Raw genomic sequence first — 15,309 nt, forward strand, 5'->3', positions numbered from 1 at the left:
GCACAACGCTTCTTATTGGTGTTGTCGACATGTCGCAAGGTCCCACCCGTCGCCACCCACTTGTTTTCGCCAAATTTCGTCGTCATGCCAGAACTTCACCATTTTTCGTCCGATTTGCATGAAATTTGACACGGTGCTTCTTATTGGTGTTGTCGACGTGTCGCAAGGTCCCACCCGTCGCCACCACATTGTTTTCGCCAAATTTCGCCGCTATGTCATAATTTCGCCATTTCTCGGCCGATTTGCATGAAATTGAGCACAATGCTTCTTATTGGTGTTGTCGACGTGTCGCAAGGTCCCACCCGTCGCCACCCCCTTGTTTTCGCCAAATTTCGTCGCCATGCCATAATTTCGCCATTTCTCGTCCGATTTGCATGAAATTTGGCACAGTGCTTCTTATTGGTGTTGTTGACATGTCGCAAGGTCCCATTCATGAAGTCTATCCTTCAGACAAGCAACGTCAACCGGTGCACAACCGGCAATGTTGTGCAGATAAAGATCCATTGCCTCCTTAATCTGCCTTTGAGTCACCACGGAAGTCTGATCCACCACGATGATTGAAAAATTGTCCGGGCTGTGCATATTGAGCAATTTGTACGAGTACTTCCTATTGATCATCAATGGACGATCCGGATAGCACGACTCGAGGCTGCCCAAATCCTTATCAAGCAATATTTCAGTAATCACTCGTCGTTCCTAAAACAAGTGTTTTTATTCGTAAGTAAATTCTTATGAGGTGTGTGAGTTGTAAATTCACGTTGGTTAATTTATGAGTGTGTGTATGTTAAGTGTAGCGCAACTTGAATTAGTGTGCACCAGTTTCTTAGCATAAAGCTCTATGGTTGTGTAAATGATTTCGTAGTTAACTTCAATTGGTTAATTTTATATTAATATTAACTGGTTTATTTATGTTTCAATTAATTAGTACATACAAACTGTGTATGATACTATTTCTATTAGTTGATTTGGGGTAATGTGATACAACTATTTCTGATAGGTAACTTGATACAACTACTTTGATGGGTAATTTGATACAAGTAATTTGCAATCTCAATTTCCCATTTGGGGCAATCTGAGATTTGCGATTCACTCTTGTGCAGAACAACCCTCTGTTGCGAAAAGATTAAATGGGCGTTACGCGGGCTTTGGTCCGTGGCTAGCTTTATACTGCAGAGCGGACGGAAAAGCACCCGTGTATGCTAACTAATACATTTCATTTCCCAACTAAAATAAGTCAATTTGCACATTATATACATAAATACATTGGTTTGTTCAACATTGGAACAAATACATGCATACATTAAATGCTTCGTTTCTACCTGTTTAGCAAACTACAAAGCTGGACAACTCAATCTGCATAAGATGAGTTTGCAAGATGTGGCATCACTGCCAGTGTTCTGTGTTGCAAAACATTGATTTGCATGCTTCGGTTTGCTTCTACTGCAAAACCAATGTAAATTGCGTTCAATCTGCATCTTAAATGCAAACTGAACACAAAATGCAAACTACACATTACAACTCCAATTGCATTCATGTTCCTACATATTAGGAATCTGAACATTCCGGCCCCCTTGGACTAACTAGTTCTAAAATAATATTACTTAATACTAACTAAAATTAATTTTCAGTCTTTAGATCAGCGTTTTCTGTTTCGACGGGTAGTAGGCACAGCTTTACGATGGGTCGCTCGTACTCTCCAGTAGCTGCTCTCACCAGTACCTTTCTGACCTTCTGATCTGCTCCTGGTTTAACTTCTATAACTTGTCCAAGTTTCCAATGTAAAGGTGGCAAGTTATCTTCCTTGATTATTACCAGTGAGCCTTCTTTAATGGATTCCACTGGTTGCATCCATTTTGGTCTTTGTTGTAGTCTGACGATATATTCAGATGACCATCTTTTCCAGAACTGTTGTAGCATCTGTTGAACTAGCTGCCATCTCACGAGTCTGGTAGTTGGGATTTCAGTTAAATCCGGATCAGGGATCGACGTCAATGGTTGACCAATGATGAAATGTCCAGGTGTCAGTGCTCTTAAATCCGATGGATCAGTTGACTCAGGCGTTAATGGTCTTGAGTTTAGCACTGCCTCGATCTGGCTTGTAAGAGTTGTCAGCTCTTCGAATGTTAATCGATTTAATCCCATTATTCTTCTAAGATGGTATTTGGTCGATTTCACCCCTGCCTCCCAGAGTCCTCCGAAGTGTGGCGCTGAAGATGGGTTGAAATGCCAAGATATTCCTTCCTTAGACATTGTTAATGCGATCTGATTATTATGGCTTACACTGTTGGTAAGTTTTTGCAACTCCTTTAGTTCCTTGTCAGCTCCGACAAAATTTGTGCCATTATCGCTGTACATGTCTGATGGCTTGCCACGTCTAGCTATGAATCTTCTAAAGGCAGCTATAAATGCTTCAGTGCTGGCCGAACTAACAACTTCTAAATGTATAGCTCTAGTCGCACAGCAAATGAATATCGCTAAATATGCCTTTAATGTCACCTTACTTCTGGGTGTAATAGGTCGAATCAAGAAAGGTCCAGCATAATCGATTCCACATTTCTGGAAGGTATGGGATGGAGTTACTCGAAATGAAGGTAGATCTGCCATCATCTGTTGCATGGTTTCTGCTCGATTTCTTGTACAGATGACACATTTTCGAATGATCCTCCTCACAGCATCCTTTCCTCGAACAATCCAATATCTTTGTTGTAGATAAGATAATAAAGTTTGTGAACCAGCATGTAGGTTCAACAAATGCGCATTTTCTATTATCATCGTTGTAATTCTGTGATGCGGTGGCAGGTGGAATTTGAAGTAAATTTTCTGATTGACATTCCGCAACGTTTCAATAGTTCAATGATTTCGTGCTGAAGTTTTACTGCATTCTCTTCAGTGTCAGCTCCAGACAATAAATCATCCATATAGAAATCTTCTTGTAACACTGGTGATGCAATTGGAAAATCAACTTGTTTTGCTAACTCGCTTAGCACACGAGTAGCTAAATATGGACCAGCAGCCGTGCCATAAGTAATTGTTAGTAATTTATAATGTTTAAGTGGTTGATCTGGCGATTCCCTCCACACAATATGTTGAAATTCTTGATCATCACTCGATACAAGGATCTGTCTGTACATTTTTTCAATATCAGCATTTATTGCAATTTTATGCTTTCGGAATCTCATTATTAAGTTTGCTAATGTGTCTTGAACAGTAGGTCCAACCATAATTGTATCATTCAATGAGAGGCCGTTAGACGTTTTAGCTGATGCGTCAAATACTACGCGAAATTTGGTCGTGGTAGATGATTCTTTTAACACAAAATGGTGGGGTAAATAGCATCTAAATTCGCTATCTTTGTTTGGTGGTGGCACTTCTATCATATGCCCCAAGTTTATGTAGTCATCCATAAATTTTTTGTATTCTACAACATAGTGTTTATTTTTATGGAGTCGCCGTTCTACTTGCTTGAAACGATTTATTGCAATATTTAATGATTCCCCTAACTGCACTTTAGGAGTTTTAAATGGGTATTTCACAATGAACTCACCCGCTTTGGTTCTTTGAACAGTATTTTTAAAATGGTCCTCACACCGTTTTTCCTCAGCACTGAGCAGTTGTGAGTCTTGCACTTTTTCTATTTCCCAGAAACTTTTTAATAATGCATGCAGCTTTAAATTCTGGTCATTTTCAATTGATTTATTAATTTGAGTATGATACAATTTCATCTAATTTTTATTATTAGTTCGGCCGCCGCCAATTAACCATCCTAATTGTGAATTAATTGCGATCGGTCCAGTGGAATCCCCTTCCTTCTCCCCATCGATTATATTATAAAAGAGTTCAGCTCCGATTAATATATCGATATCAGCTGGGGTTTGAAATGTCGGATCCGCGAGTTGATTATTTGTTTTACTTTTGATTATTTGATTATGAAGACGGCTGACAGTGCTTTCACCTATCTTCGCAATTGGTAACCTACTAATTTTTGGTACCACGTAAGCTTCCATATGGAAAGTTTTATTTTTATCGAAATGTGGAAAAAAGGTAATATTCACGATTCCCTTTGCACATCCGACTTGAGTTTGACCTAGTCCACTAATTGATACATAGGTTTTTCGTTTTCGTAATTTTAGCCGATTAACGCATGATGCAGTTATAAAATTATTTGTTGATGCATTATCTAACAATGTTTTACAGTTCACAAATTCATTTAAATTATTCTTGATGGCCACACAGGCTGTTGCTATTATTGGATAGCAATCTGAAGGCGTTTCTAGTCATTCAGAATTGTTGTAGAACAAGCTGGATCCTCCATTACTTGAAGTTGAAGAGATGCCTTCACTCCTCCCCTGGGTGTGAAATACCTGGCTAGTTCTTTCTTGTTGATGTTCAGCTTGTTGCTGATTTCCTTGCTGTCGTTCATAATTCTGTTCCCTCCGAGAATTATAGTTAGCTTGCGTGTGCATATTATGAGAAACGACTGAATTATGTTTGTAAATGTGGCTAATTTATTTATTGGGCGTGCGATTACGTAACTATTTGCAAAAGAATAAACTACGCATAAAATGATTTTCAGTGGTTGTGGACTTGGTGATATTTATTTCTCTCGAGAGAGGATGAAACTCATGTGTGAAAAAGTGGTGGACATTTGTGTCCCAATAAAGAGGCAGCTTGAGACGCAGTATTTGGTGGTCTGACTACATATACGTTTATTCCCTCCTTCCACTTTGCTGTCCAAAAACCCAATAATCCACTTTACAATGTCAACCTTTTCATATTGTTTTCTCTCTCCCCCACTACTTAAGGATCTATGTACATACGTGTATCTTACAATCTCACATAATGCTGCCTTTGCACTCTCTCACGCTTCTGCATGGGTCAAGAGTCAAGCATAATAAATTTTAATGGTTGGCTGGAACTTTGTTGCTGGCTGGTCGAAACTGGACACTTTTCACCAGATCTTGGTCTCTGGTTGAGATGAGATGCTGACAATATTTTGATTTTGAGCATCATTTCGTTGATTCTCAGCGGCGTTATTGTGAAGTAAATAACTATGTTGCTGATTACACTTTTTGCATCTAAAAGGACTGTCACAGATGCCATGTTTGGGTAGTAGACAAATATAACATAATTTTTCCCTTTTTACAAGCGCCCATCATCGTTGCACCCTTAAATTCTCTGCATTTGTATAGTGGATGATTTTCCCTACATCCCATCTTACATTTTTTAGTTGGTGCTTGAGTGTGGTGCACGGTAGCTGTCTTCTTTTCAGACCCTGATTTCTGATTTGATGCAACATACGCAGTATTTTCTAACGCCATGGCATGCCGTTCTAAAAATGAAATTAGGTCCGCCAATTTGATTATGTCATTGTCCTTAAGACTATGCTCCCACAAGTCTTTTGCAGCAGGATCAAGTTTGCTTGCGATGTGATAGATGTAAAATTGTTCTGCATGTACATCCAGATTACAATGAAGAAGCTCCATGGATCTGATACATCTATTTGCGGCATCGATAAGGGCTTTGACGGATTTTGACGTTGCTGTTGCTTTTGGCTGAGAGCAAAACTTATCCAAGGTAGCAAAGGCAATCATACGCTTGTTTTCGTACCGATCATGTAATTGCTTCCAAGCCTGATCGTAATGTGCATCTGTCAGGGGTAAATCAGCAGTATAGCGGCCAGCTTCTCCCTTCAGTAACGCTTTGAGGTAAGTAAATTTCTCCACTTTCGAGACACTCGCATTGGAATGAACTGCTGCTTCAAACGAGTCTTTAAATGTAGCCCACTCCAAATAGTTACCGTGGAATGGTTGAATTTCCAATTTAGGTAACCTCACATTAGTGTAAACTACAGTTGGTGTGGAGCCGCTGGTAGCCGTTGCCGGAATAACTGTATTTCTTACGTCTCTCAGTGCCACTGAAACTTGACGCACAGTTTTATACAACAGCATGTAGGCGTCTGTATCGTCGTCTAGATCACTTGGGTTCAGTATCGTAATTTGCTGAAACCCATCGTCTAGTGTATTTGACCATAAACTAACTTCTTTAAGATATGTGTCAACGGTGGCGAGGTCCATTGGGTGAGTAGCATGATCCTTAGCTTGATCGAGATAAAACTTAAATTTCTTGCCAATCATGTCCCTCACCCCCCGCAAGTCATCAAGTTTGCCCATTTTGATTTGGTTAAAACACTTAATTTTAACTTCAAAATACGGACTAAAGATTGTTTGTGAAAACCTTACCAGTATTAATTTTTAGAAAGACTAAATACTGCGCGAGAACTAACGTAAATCACTTAATTCACACGATAGATAAATTATCACCTCAAAGGAATTCGCTTATATCGAAAAAATTAGTGTTCACAATTATTAGTCTTATTTATAATTGCACCGTTCGCGAGACCATGTTTTTAATCGTAAGTAAATTCTTATGAGGTGTGTGAGTTGTAAATTCACGTTGGTTAATTTATGAGTGTGTGTATGTTAAGTGTAGCGCAACTTGAATTAGTGTGCACCAGTTTCTTAGCATAAAGCTCTATGGTTGTGTAAATGATTTCGTAGTTAACTTCAATTGGTTAATTTTATATTAATATTAACTGGTTTATTTATGTTTCAATTAATTAGTACATACAAACTGTGTATGATACTATTTCTATTAGTTGATTTGGGGTAATGTGATACAACTATTTCTGATAGGTAACTTGATACAACTACTTTGATGGGTAATTTGATACAAGTAATTTGCAATCTCAATTTCCCATTTGGGGCAATCTGAGATTTGCGATTCACTCTTGTGCAGAACAACCCTCTGTTGCGAAAAGATTAAATGGGCGTTACGCGGGCTTTGGTCCGTGGCTAGCTTTATACTGCAGAGCGGACGGAAAAGCACCCGTGTATGCTAACTAATACATTTCATTTCCCAACTAAAATAAGTCAATTTGCACATTATATACATAAATACATTGGTTTGTTCAACATTGGAACAAATACATGCATACATTAAATGCTTCGTTTCTACCTGTTTAGCAAACTACAAAGCTGGACAACTCAATCTGCATAAGATGAGTTTGCAAGATGTGGCATCACTGCCAGTGTTCTGTGTTGCAAAACATTGATTTGCATGCTTCGGTTTGCTTCTACTGCAAAACCAATGTAAATTGCGTTCAATCTGCATCTTAAATGCAAACTGAACACAAAATGCAAACTACACATTACAACTCCAATTGCATTCATGTTCCTACATATTAGGAATCTGAACATTCCGGCCCCCTTGGACTAACTAGTTCTAAAATAATATTACTTAATACTAACTAAAATTAATTTTCAGTCTTTAGATCAGCGTTTTCTGTTTCGACGGGTAGTAGGCACAGCTTTACGATGGGTCGCTCGTACTCTCCAGTAGCTGCTCTCACCAGTACCTTTCTGACCTTCTGATCTGCTCCTGGTTTAACTTCTATAACTTGTCCAAGTTTCCAATGTAAAGGTGGCAAGTTATCTTCCTTGATTATTACCAGTGAGCCTTCTTTAATGGATTCCACTGGTGCGACGCACACTGGTTCCAAAAGGTACCAGGGTTTTCGAAAATTGAAGTTTTTTAGGCGTCGAAGCAATTGTCGCAACCTTGTAATTATTACTAAAGTTGTCAAGCAACCTTGCGTCTCTTCAGTCCTAATAACGATAAAATACAACTTCGTCACCTAATTTTAATTTTCGTGTATAACTTTTTGTAACACTCATCAAAATGGTGGAATCTAATGATGACGATGTCGTGGGAGAGTCTGCCGTTGCTCCCAATCCTCCTCCGCCTCCTCCAGCTACGACTCAGGCATCACCGTCCTCCACTCCTAAAAAAGGGCTCCCCTCCACCAAAAAGGGTCCCACTCCCCCAGTCCGTCCCAAGAAGCAATGGGAGAAGCGTCAACGTCAGTCAGGGAAGACCACAGACCACAGACCCAATATGTGCTCCTCCCTTGGGGACATGTGTCGCCTCATGATCAGAATGGCCTTCAAGGAAAACACGGTGGGATTTAATACGACACTTGCTTATGCATAATAATATATGTGAAAATACACAATATAATTCTTTTCCACCTCATAAGTTGAGCATGGATGAACCCGTCGCGTTTTACGACTTTTGGCACAAATTCAAAGTAGTCGACCCCAGCGACAAGTTACCCCTCCAAAACGTGGACACGAGGAAGGTGTCCACCCCACGACTCAAGGTGAACGCTTCGAGCTTCGACATGCTGGACAAAACGGGCCGCTCCGTGGTTTCTCTTCACGTCGTGGACTCTGGGGAGAGGAAGGCCGATCCGGACCATCAGTTGGCCCCCGCACTTTCCGACCTCTGGAAAAATGCCCATGTCTCAATGTTCTCCTCCACCAAAGGTTAGTCTTTCAAAATCAAACTGGCCAAAAACATTTTCAAATTAGAATTTGTATAATTTTTTAGTACCTGAGCGACAAGAGAACGTTCCGCTCGAAGGTGGAAGGAGTGACAAGGACGACGATGTGGCTCTCGCTCTGCTGAGGGACTCTGATGATGAGGACTTTGATGCGTCGTCCAACGCTAGTTCTGTCCGTGAGGGTGGACCAGTGCTGCAGACAGGAGGCGAGGGTCACCCCATTGGTCGTCCTGGTGGTGAAAAGAAGGGTTCGAAGACCAGCAGTATGGCTAGTCTTAGAAAGTCTGCGACGAACGATAAGCAGAAGAAGGAAACGGGAATGCTGGCTGCGTCTATGCTTCACACCGAGTTGGAAAAGGCACGCCAGGTCACGGAGATGTCGTTACGGAGTGAATGTGGCGACCAGAGTGATGAAGTGATGGACCATCTCATGGATGACTCGTTCCTCTTGGATGCCATGAGTTATGGACTTCTTCCCGATTCGGCCTTCGTCCCGGACTTTGACTACTTCAACGAGGATCCTCTCCGTCTGGAGAAGGCAGCGGAGACTTCCAGAGTAATAATAACTGCATAGCCGTGTCTCTCCATTAAATAGTATCTGTGCACTCCTTCATAAATTGTGCAGGGGAAGCATGCCAAGAAGGATAAGCAGTCACGACGACGTTCCGCATCTGAAACCACGCTCGAGATCACCGACACAGAGTCTGAAATTGGAAGTGTCAATGCTGCGGAATGCGCTACGCCCTCCACTCAAGTTAGGGACGATTATAATACGTGTGTCATGAAGCAGAGGAGGCGGATCGAGGACAGGATTCGGTCAGCTTTTGCTCGTCGTGGGCCGATGGGGGACTACATCACGCCACCCGGAGAACAGCCTCTCGCCAGGACAGGTGAGCAGTCTCCTTCAAAGACTGATGATCACTCACTGGATGATAAGTAGTCGAAACTCACTGTTTCAGGCACCTTCATCGGTCCAGGACCCGCTGCATATTTTCCCGACATTAATTCGGTCAAGGCCGGCCCCGTCGGAGTATTTCTGGTGAAACGATGGACCAAGAGCATTTGTAAATAACCAAAATACATTTACCCAGGAAGAACATATGTCTCTTAATCGAGTTGAACGAGAATTTTGTCTGCAGATGAAACGCCAGGACCCGGCCCGGCCGCATATTTCCCCAACTGTAACAAGTGCACCGGGGAAATGCTCAACCTCCATTTTGCAGATCGTTTTGAAAAGTCCGAAACTGTGGGGCCAGGGCCTGGTCAGTATGACACCCTCAAATACACGGCCGCAGGGAAAGATAAACCACGTGCTCTCGTTCTCTCCAGGTCCACTATTGCCTCTTTTCCTTTTTAGCAGTAAATGTACATCGTGATCATCGTTTAATGTTGCCACAGACGCCCAGAGAAAAAGGTTGGGTGCGGAGGGTCCAAATATGTAAACATATACGGGTTTAACCAGTTTGGAAAGCGAAATCCACCCAAAGCTTTGATTCTTAGTCGACGAGTACCCAAAGAGATGGTTAAACCAGGACCGGGTGCAGGTGACCCTTATGCCGCAGAGGACAAGTACGCATTTCATCCATTTCAGCCTTTGTGTGGTAACATGCATGGAATGAATTATTCCTCTCGTTTCAGGAGGGTGGGGATCTTGATAAAGTCGCGAATTCCTCCCATTGGTTCGCAGGGTGAGACTCCAGGCTACCTCAACCTGCCCCCACTCATCGGGCAAGGGCCAGGAATTTCTCTGGGCATTCGGAAGTTTCCCAACTTGCATGCAGACAGTCCTGGACCAATCTACCAGTATGGCTTACTCCTAAATACATATCCACCAAGCAATTATTTACTAAGTATATTCTACTTAACAGAATTCCGCATAACGACCCAAAGCCGGTCACGATGACCTTCAAACCATTCCCGATGCCTGGCAGAGAGGAGGAACCATCCCCCCTTCACTATGGAACCAAGCCTGGCGACCAAGCTGTAAAGATGACCAAACCCAAAGGACCAAACCCTTTGATTTGTGGAACCCACGATCTCAATTACGGGAAGGGAAACACTCCCGGCCCCAACAAGTATAATAATAAACACTCGTCTCAAAGTCCCAAGTCGTTGTTGTTTACAGAATACTTACTTTAATATTCAGATACAAAATCAAGGACTGCAAGTGCAAGATTGGAATCACAATGAAGCAAAGATATCCAACCTCTACTGAAGAAACTCCAGGTCCTGCGAACTACGACGTCGGTCGGAGCCACGTCCACTGCCCTCCTCGAGCCGTGTTCCAGCACAAGTGGCGAGAACCCAAGAACAAAACCCTGTTGGAAAAGTGCGACTGGCATGTTGGGGATGAACCGAATACAAATATTATGGACCCCTGTACAAGTCTTCTTCAGAGTCCTAGAGACCTACACCGAGTCAAAGGAGGGCTCCTGTCCTCTCGATGGTCTCAGAAATTGGAAGAGGAGGAATCTGGGCCTGGATTTTATGACGTTTTTGGTTTCACCAACAGAGGAAAATATTCTAAAATTCCAATATCTTTCAAGTCTCGCCAATCCCCTTTCGTTTTCACCCACATGTCCAAAAACGCAGAGATGCCCAACAGAACAAGTTGTGATACGGGGAAAATAAATTCAGCAGCAACAACAGGACAAAAATATTGCTAGAAATTTGAGCGTGACATGTCAATAACTTGTTATTACTTCTGAGAGAAAGATGATAAAGAAATAAATTTTGGCACCACCACCACCACCTTTTTAGCAATTGAACAGTAAAATGCTAAAATCTGTAGTATGCAGAGTTTTTTTATCATGATCTTCTTTATCCACGCATGAGTCTGTTTAACTTGAGACTGAAATCGTCCGATGTTTCAATTTCTCTTGAATAGACGCCAAGCACGTCCTCCGCCATTTGGTACAAGTCCCAGACGCGTTGCTGCAATAATTTCCGAGCGATTAATTCATGTAATTAAAAATAATTAGTAGTTTCGGTACGTACTCCATCCTCGTGGAAGACCGTGTCCACCAGTTGATCTCTAAACGGACCCCACTCCAACAAATCTGTGTCGGAAGGAATGCCGTATCGCTTCTCCATTTCTGGCAATTCTGGGAAATCCATCATACTGATCTGTTCGGACAGCTTGATACTGTACGACCGAACCCTGGCAGGGGTTCCATCCTGGTTTTCTGTGTCACCTAAATCTTTGGAGGTGGAGGGTCGTCCTTGAGTCGAGGTGGACTTGACTCGCGTATGTTTCGTACCACGACGAGACAGTCTTTCTCTGGGCCTGGATTCAGATTCTTTGAGTGGCGATTGAATTCGGACCGATGAAGCTTTCGGCGTGACTCCCTTTGCTTTGGATGAAATAATGCTCACATTTGAGGACGACTCTATAATGCTTTTCTTTATTCCCAGTTGCTGAGTGCTGCTACGCCCCATTTTCATTTGAGATTGGGAAGATTCTAAATCTCCTACTTCGGATACACCTGGACCAAAACCTTTCGTGTTAATTCGACGAAGGATAAACCGTTGATCTCTCGTCTGTGATTAGGTAACTAGTTGTTAGGAATGAGGGGACCAATCATACCTTCATAGACAGAGTGACCAGGATAATACTTGAAGGCACCGCCACTGTTATCAGTCATAAACGGATCGACCTGCGTACATAAACCGGAACTGAGCACTAGAACTGATGAAACAAACATCAAATGCTTAAGAAGTTGACCTCTACGATTGGAGGCAGAGTATCCGTTGGTGTCAACGTGATGTTGTGGTCCATTTTTGCTAAACGGTTGAGCACTCGATTGACCCTGAAGGAAAAACAATTTATCAATGACGCCTGCCAGAAGCGTTGTATACTTTAGGGTACGTTTGTAAACTTCATAACGCAATTTTTTTGCATCTACCCACCCTTTTTTAACATGTCACCTAGCCAGTAGGTCATTGGGCCCTGACTCTTGCGTTGTGAAGTTTACGAATGTCCCCTTCTGTATGTTTACAGAACAGACTAACCTAAACACTGGATGCTTTTACCGAGAGTTAGTCTGCACCATGTGGACACGAAGCTAACCAGATACTTTTAAAGTATGACCGACATCAGCCTGTCTCACCACCTAACTTGACTTTGACCTTTGGGGAGAGCCGGATCATATAAACAAAGTGACGTGCGGTTGCCTCACGAGGTTACATTTGTTGCTTATCTCTTTTACAGAGGCAACCGCACGTCGTCTTTTTACATGACACGGCCCTCTCCTCAAGTCAAAGTTATGGCTTACTGAGGATGAGATGAAAAAGCCTGGCCGATAACAATAACTTTGAAAATGAGATAAAAATAACTATCAAGCGCAGTTGCCCGCATGTAAAGCATCTTGATCAGACCATGGATAAGCATCGGTTATCCAATGTGTCCACATAATGCGCGGACTAACTTTGTAAAGGTCCTGCATATCCCGACCAGGTTCCATCAAACCTGCAATTTATTGCACATCAGTTGTCTAATTAGGTCGTGTAATTATTAGAGGTGTGTAAATTTACCATCAATTGCGAGTTTTCGATAACGGTTTCTCTCAGCTTTAATCCTTCCGATGCGCCTCGTTGTCCAAGCTTGGCGTTCTTGCTCTTCCAATCGCTCAAGCAACGTTGCCATATACTGTGAACGGTACTCTTGGTATGGAATTATTGCCAATTTTTAAGTCTCGAAATTCAGAAATTCTTACCTTCGTGTCGGTCAACCTGACTCGATCAGTTCCCATGAGGCGTTCCAACCTTACCACGACTCGTCCGGGCGCATCCGCTCTGTTTTTATTTTACGCAGAGAAGAATTAGAGTGGCCTCAATTACCTTCAGTTACAAGCGAAGGAAAAGGAATTTGTGGACATACGGAAACTCGAGCTCTTTTTCATAACTTTCGATAGGTGGGAGGTGGACACGGACCTTATTTTGAGAACGAGAACCTCCCCTTCCTCCTTGTTTCGACGACTTGAGCATCTTTGGCTTATTTACACCGTCCGGAGATCCATGATTTGACTTGGATGGGTGAGTGGGGTCCATTCGTAGCTGAACTCAGAAGAAGAGAGCTACAAAAATTGAGAGCTACAAAAATTGACCAAAAAACTCAAGTGAACTCTTCCGGATAAAAAATATGACAAAACTGCTAAGAACGTGACAATTTTAATTACGGTGAAATTTGAAAGCGATCGTGATATGAATTGATCGTGATCGCTCAGTTGCTAAGGCACTGAAGTTCATGACCAACATTATTTGACACTTTATCAATCTATAAAACACCCAATCTACTAAAAGACCCAAGCGTTATCTAGATAATACTTACGTATCTAGATAACTTGCACTAGATATCTAGATTGCTTGACATTAATGTCAAGCAATCGTGGATCAGGCTTATCTTCAAACTAATCCTTACGTTTTGCCCGAAGATGAAGTATGCAAAATTTCAAGTCGATAGCTTTAGTTTAAAGAGAGTTACAGTGCCTACAGACGAACATCTTGACAAATCTATAGGGCCATCTTAAAAGGCGTAAAACATAAATTACTTTATTTCTCGTTCAAGAAATTGTGAATTCGGCTTCTTCACCTTTATTCTAATAGCATTTCTGTAACATAAAATTCCCATCGGTTCATAACTTATATTTGACGCCACGGGGGAGCAGTCTTTGGTCTCTGGTTGTTAGACATGTTGAATGGAGTGGAGTGAGAGGTGGTGCTCAATGTTCCTCTGCATCTCGTCCAGTTGTGAGCACTTGCTGGTGAGAAGGAGGTACTGGTGCTGGATGAGTGCCCGGTAGAAGAGGAGGCCAAAGCCCAGGATGGCCAGCAGGACGGGGATCATAATCATCGTGGCGCAGATGGAGGCCGTCACGGAGAAAAAGGTGAACTTGATCCAGCAGAGGATAATCACATCCAGCGTGAAGAGGAAAATGGACACCGTGTTCGCCAACACCCACGACGCGTCCACGTACCTGCGTGCATACATTATTCCACTCTCAATAACTTGACACGCCACTTATTTTGTGCATATAATGAATACCAGGCCATCTCCTCGTGCGGAGACTCCTTGGCTTCTCCCCCCATCTTGACTACGGCCTGAATGTAAGGGAGGACGCAGGTGGAGATCATGAGGGCCATCATCGTGCTGCAGACGAGAAGGGACGTCGTGATGGTGAAGGCCGTCAGGAGGTATGGGTTCGCGTCATCATTGATTTGCAGCTCAACCGTCGCCACCTGCAAATTATACCAATAATATAAATAGATACATATTTAGTATCGTGAATATGCTAATTTAGTCTCTCACTTACCACCGCAAATCCTGCCATCAGAGTTGAAACCTCGGTAATTGTCGACAGTTTGGCCTTGCTCAACTGGAGGCGTTTCCAGGCTAGGAATTCCGCAGTGTGGGTGTGATCCTTGCCCCCACCTTTCGTCATGACTCAACAGTTGCGCTACTTGGACCTCGCTACGGTAAAATTGTTAACGTCCCTGTTCTTCATTTCTTGATTAATTGAGTGATTCTTCATTTCGACATTTGATTGCACTGCCCACAAAATTAACTGCTTCAGACCAGCACTACATTGAACTGTGCGATATTATTGCTCAAATGTTACTTGGTGCATGTAAAAGGTGAATAATAATCCAAAATCCATTTGTTTATCTGTGCATCCCATTAGAACTAGATAAATACGACATCATACCATCCAGACCACATTCAAGGAGCTTAAACACAATAAATGCGTCTGGATTTAAGACTGTATCACATATCGTCATCTATGTACATATGCCACACAATTCTCAAATTAGTCTGTCAAGTATTAAACGAAGAAGATAATCCATAGTCAAACCAACATTGACTTAAATACGTATGCTTGATAATCTAGATGTTGAATGGAATAAGTTGC

General features: G+C 42.2%; 3 protein-coding genes across 4 annotated transcripts; 1 reads left to right on the forward strand and 2 right to left on the reverse strand.

Moving 5' to 3' along the window:
- The first annotated feature begins 6,564 nt into the window (after positions 1 to 6,564).
- LOC118436221 lies at positions 6,565 to 11,099 on the forward strand. The gene is made up of 10 exons (XM_035853799.1): positions 6,565 to 8,016; positions 8,096 to 8,384; positions 8,449 to 8,957; positions 9,027 to 9,291; positions 9,361 to 9,465; positions 9,541 to 9,730; positions 9,800 to 9,970; positions 10,040 to 10,204; positions 10,270 to 10,476; positions 10,548 to 11,099. Exons 1-10 carry the CDS (start codon positions 7,738 to 7,740, stop codon positions 11,065 to 11,067), a joined length of 2,700 nt encoding a protein of 899 aa, XP_035709692.1. The 5' UTR covers positions 6,565 to 7,737; the 3' UTR covers positions 11,068 to 11,099.
- Positions 11,100 to 11,137: 38 nt separating this feature from the next.
- Positions 11,138 to 15,124, reverse strand: LOC110852653. Of its 2 annotated transcripts, XM_035853800.1 has the most exons (11): positions 14,713 to 15,124; positions 14,445 to 14,638; positions 13,281 to 14,376; positions 13,117 to 13,195; positions 12,935 to 13,049; positions 12,829 to 12,869; positions 12,413 to 12,426; positions 12,126 to 12,210; positions 11,988 to 12,057; positions 11,399 to 11,886; positions 11,138 to 11,335 (listed from the first exon to the last, which is right to left on the reverse strand). In XM_035853800.1, the coding sequence occupies exons 3-11, from the start codon at positions 13,448 to 13,450 to the stop codon at positions 11,222 to 11,224; spliced, it is 1,176 nt and encodes a 391-aa protein (XP_035709693.1). In that variant the 5' UTR covers positions 13,451 to 14,376; positions 14,445 to 14,638; positions 14,713 to 15,124; the 3' UTR covers positions 11,138 to 11,221. The 2 variants fall into 2 exon arrangements, with proteins under 2 accessions (XP_035709693.1, XP_035709694.1); XM_035853801.1 differs by lacking the exons at positions 14,445 to 14,638; positions 14,713 to 15,124 and having other exon boundaries at positions 13,334 to 13,442.
- LOC110852296 (calcium release-activated calcium channel protein 1) lies at positions 14,085 to 14,841 on the reverse strand. Its single transcript, XM_022100331.2, has 3 exons — positions 14,713 to 14,841; positions 14,445 to 14,638; positions 14,085 to 14,376 (listed from the first exon to the last, which is right to left on the reverse strand). Exons 1-3 carry the CDS (start codon positions 14,839 to 14,841, stop codon positions 14,085 to 14,087), a joined length of 615 nt encoding a protein of 204 aa, XP_021956023.1.
- Positions 15,125 to 15,309: the final 185 nt, after the last annotated feature.

The sequence above is a fragment of the Folsomia candida genome, unplaced genomic scaffold (assembly GCF_002217175.1).
Source record: "Folsomia candida strain VU population unplaced genomic scaffold, ASM221717v1 Fcan01_Sc007, whole genome shotgun sequence".
In the NCBI taxonomy this organism is placed as follows: Eukaryota; Metazoa; Arthropoda; class Collembola; order Entomobryomorpha; family Isotomidae; genus Folsomia; species Folsomia candida.

Excerpts from the sequence above, each read along its gene's own strand:
- LOC118436221 (XM_035853799.1), top strand. The coding sequence starts at position 7,738 with ATGGTGGAATCTAATGATGACGATGTCGTGGGAGAGTCTGCCGTTGCT. Across the intron at positions 8,958-9,026 it reads AGGCAGCGGAGACTTCCAGA|GGGAAGCATGCCAAGAAGGA; the intron begins GTAATAATAACT and ends TAAATTGTGCAG. Across the intron at positions 10,477-10,547 it reads AACACTCCCGGCCCCAACAA|ATACAAAATCAAGGACTGCA; the intron begins GTATAATAATAA and ends TTTAATATTCAG.
- LOC110852653 (XM_035853800.1), bottom strand. The coding sequence starts at position 13,450 with ATGGACCCCACTCACCCATCCAAGTCAAATCATGGATCTCCGGACGGT. Across the intron at positions 12,870-12,934 it reads TCGAAAACTCGCAATTGATG|GTTTGATGGAACCTGGTCGG; the intron begins GTAAATTTACAC and ends AATAAATTGCAG. Across the intron at positions 11,887-11,987 it reads TGGTCACTCTGTCTATGAAG|GTGTATCCGAAGTAGGAGAT; the intron begins GTATGATTGGTC and ends GTTTTGGTCCAG.
- LOC110852296 (XM_022100331.2), bottom strand. The coding sequence starts at position 14,841 with ATGACGAAAGGTGGGGGCAAGGATCACACCCACACTGCGGAATTCCTA. Across the intron at positions 14,639-14,712 it reads TGATGGCAGGATTTGCGGTG|GTGGCGACGGTTGAGCTGCA; the intron begins GTAAGTGAGAGA and ends TATAATTTGCAG. Across the intron at positions 14,377-14,444 it reads CCGCACGAGGAGATGGCCTG|GTACGTGGACGCGTCGTGGG; the intron begins GTATTCATTATA and ends GTATGCACGCAG.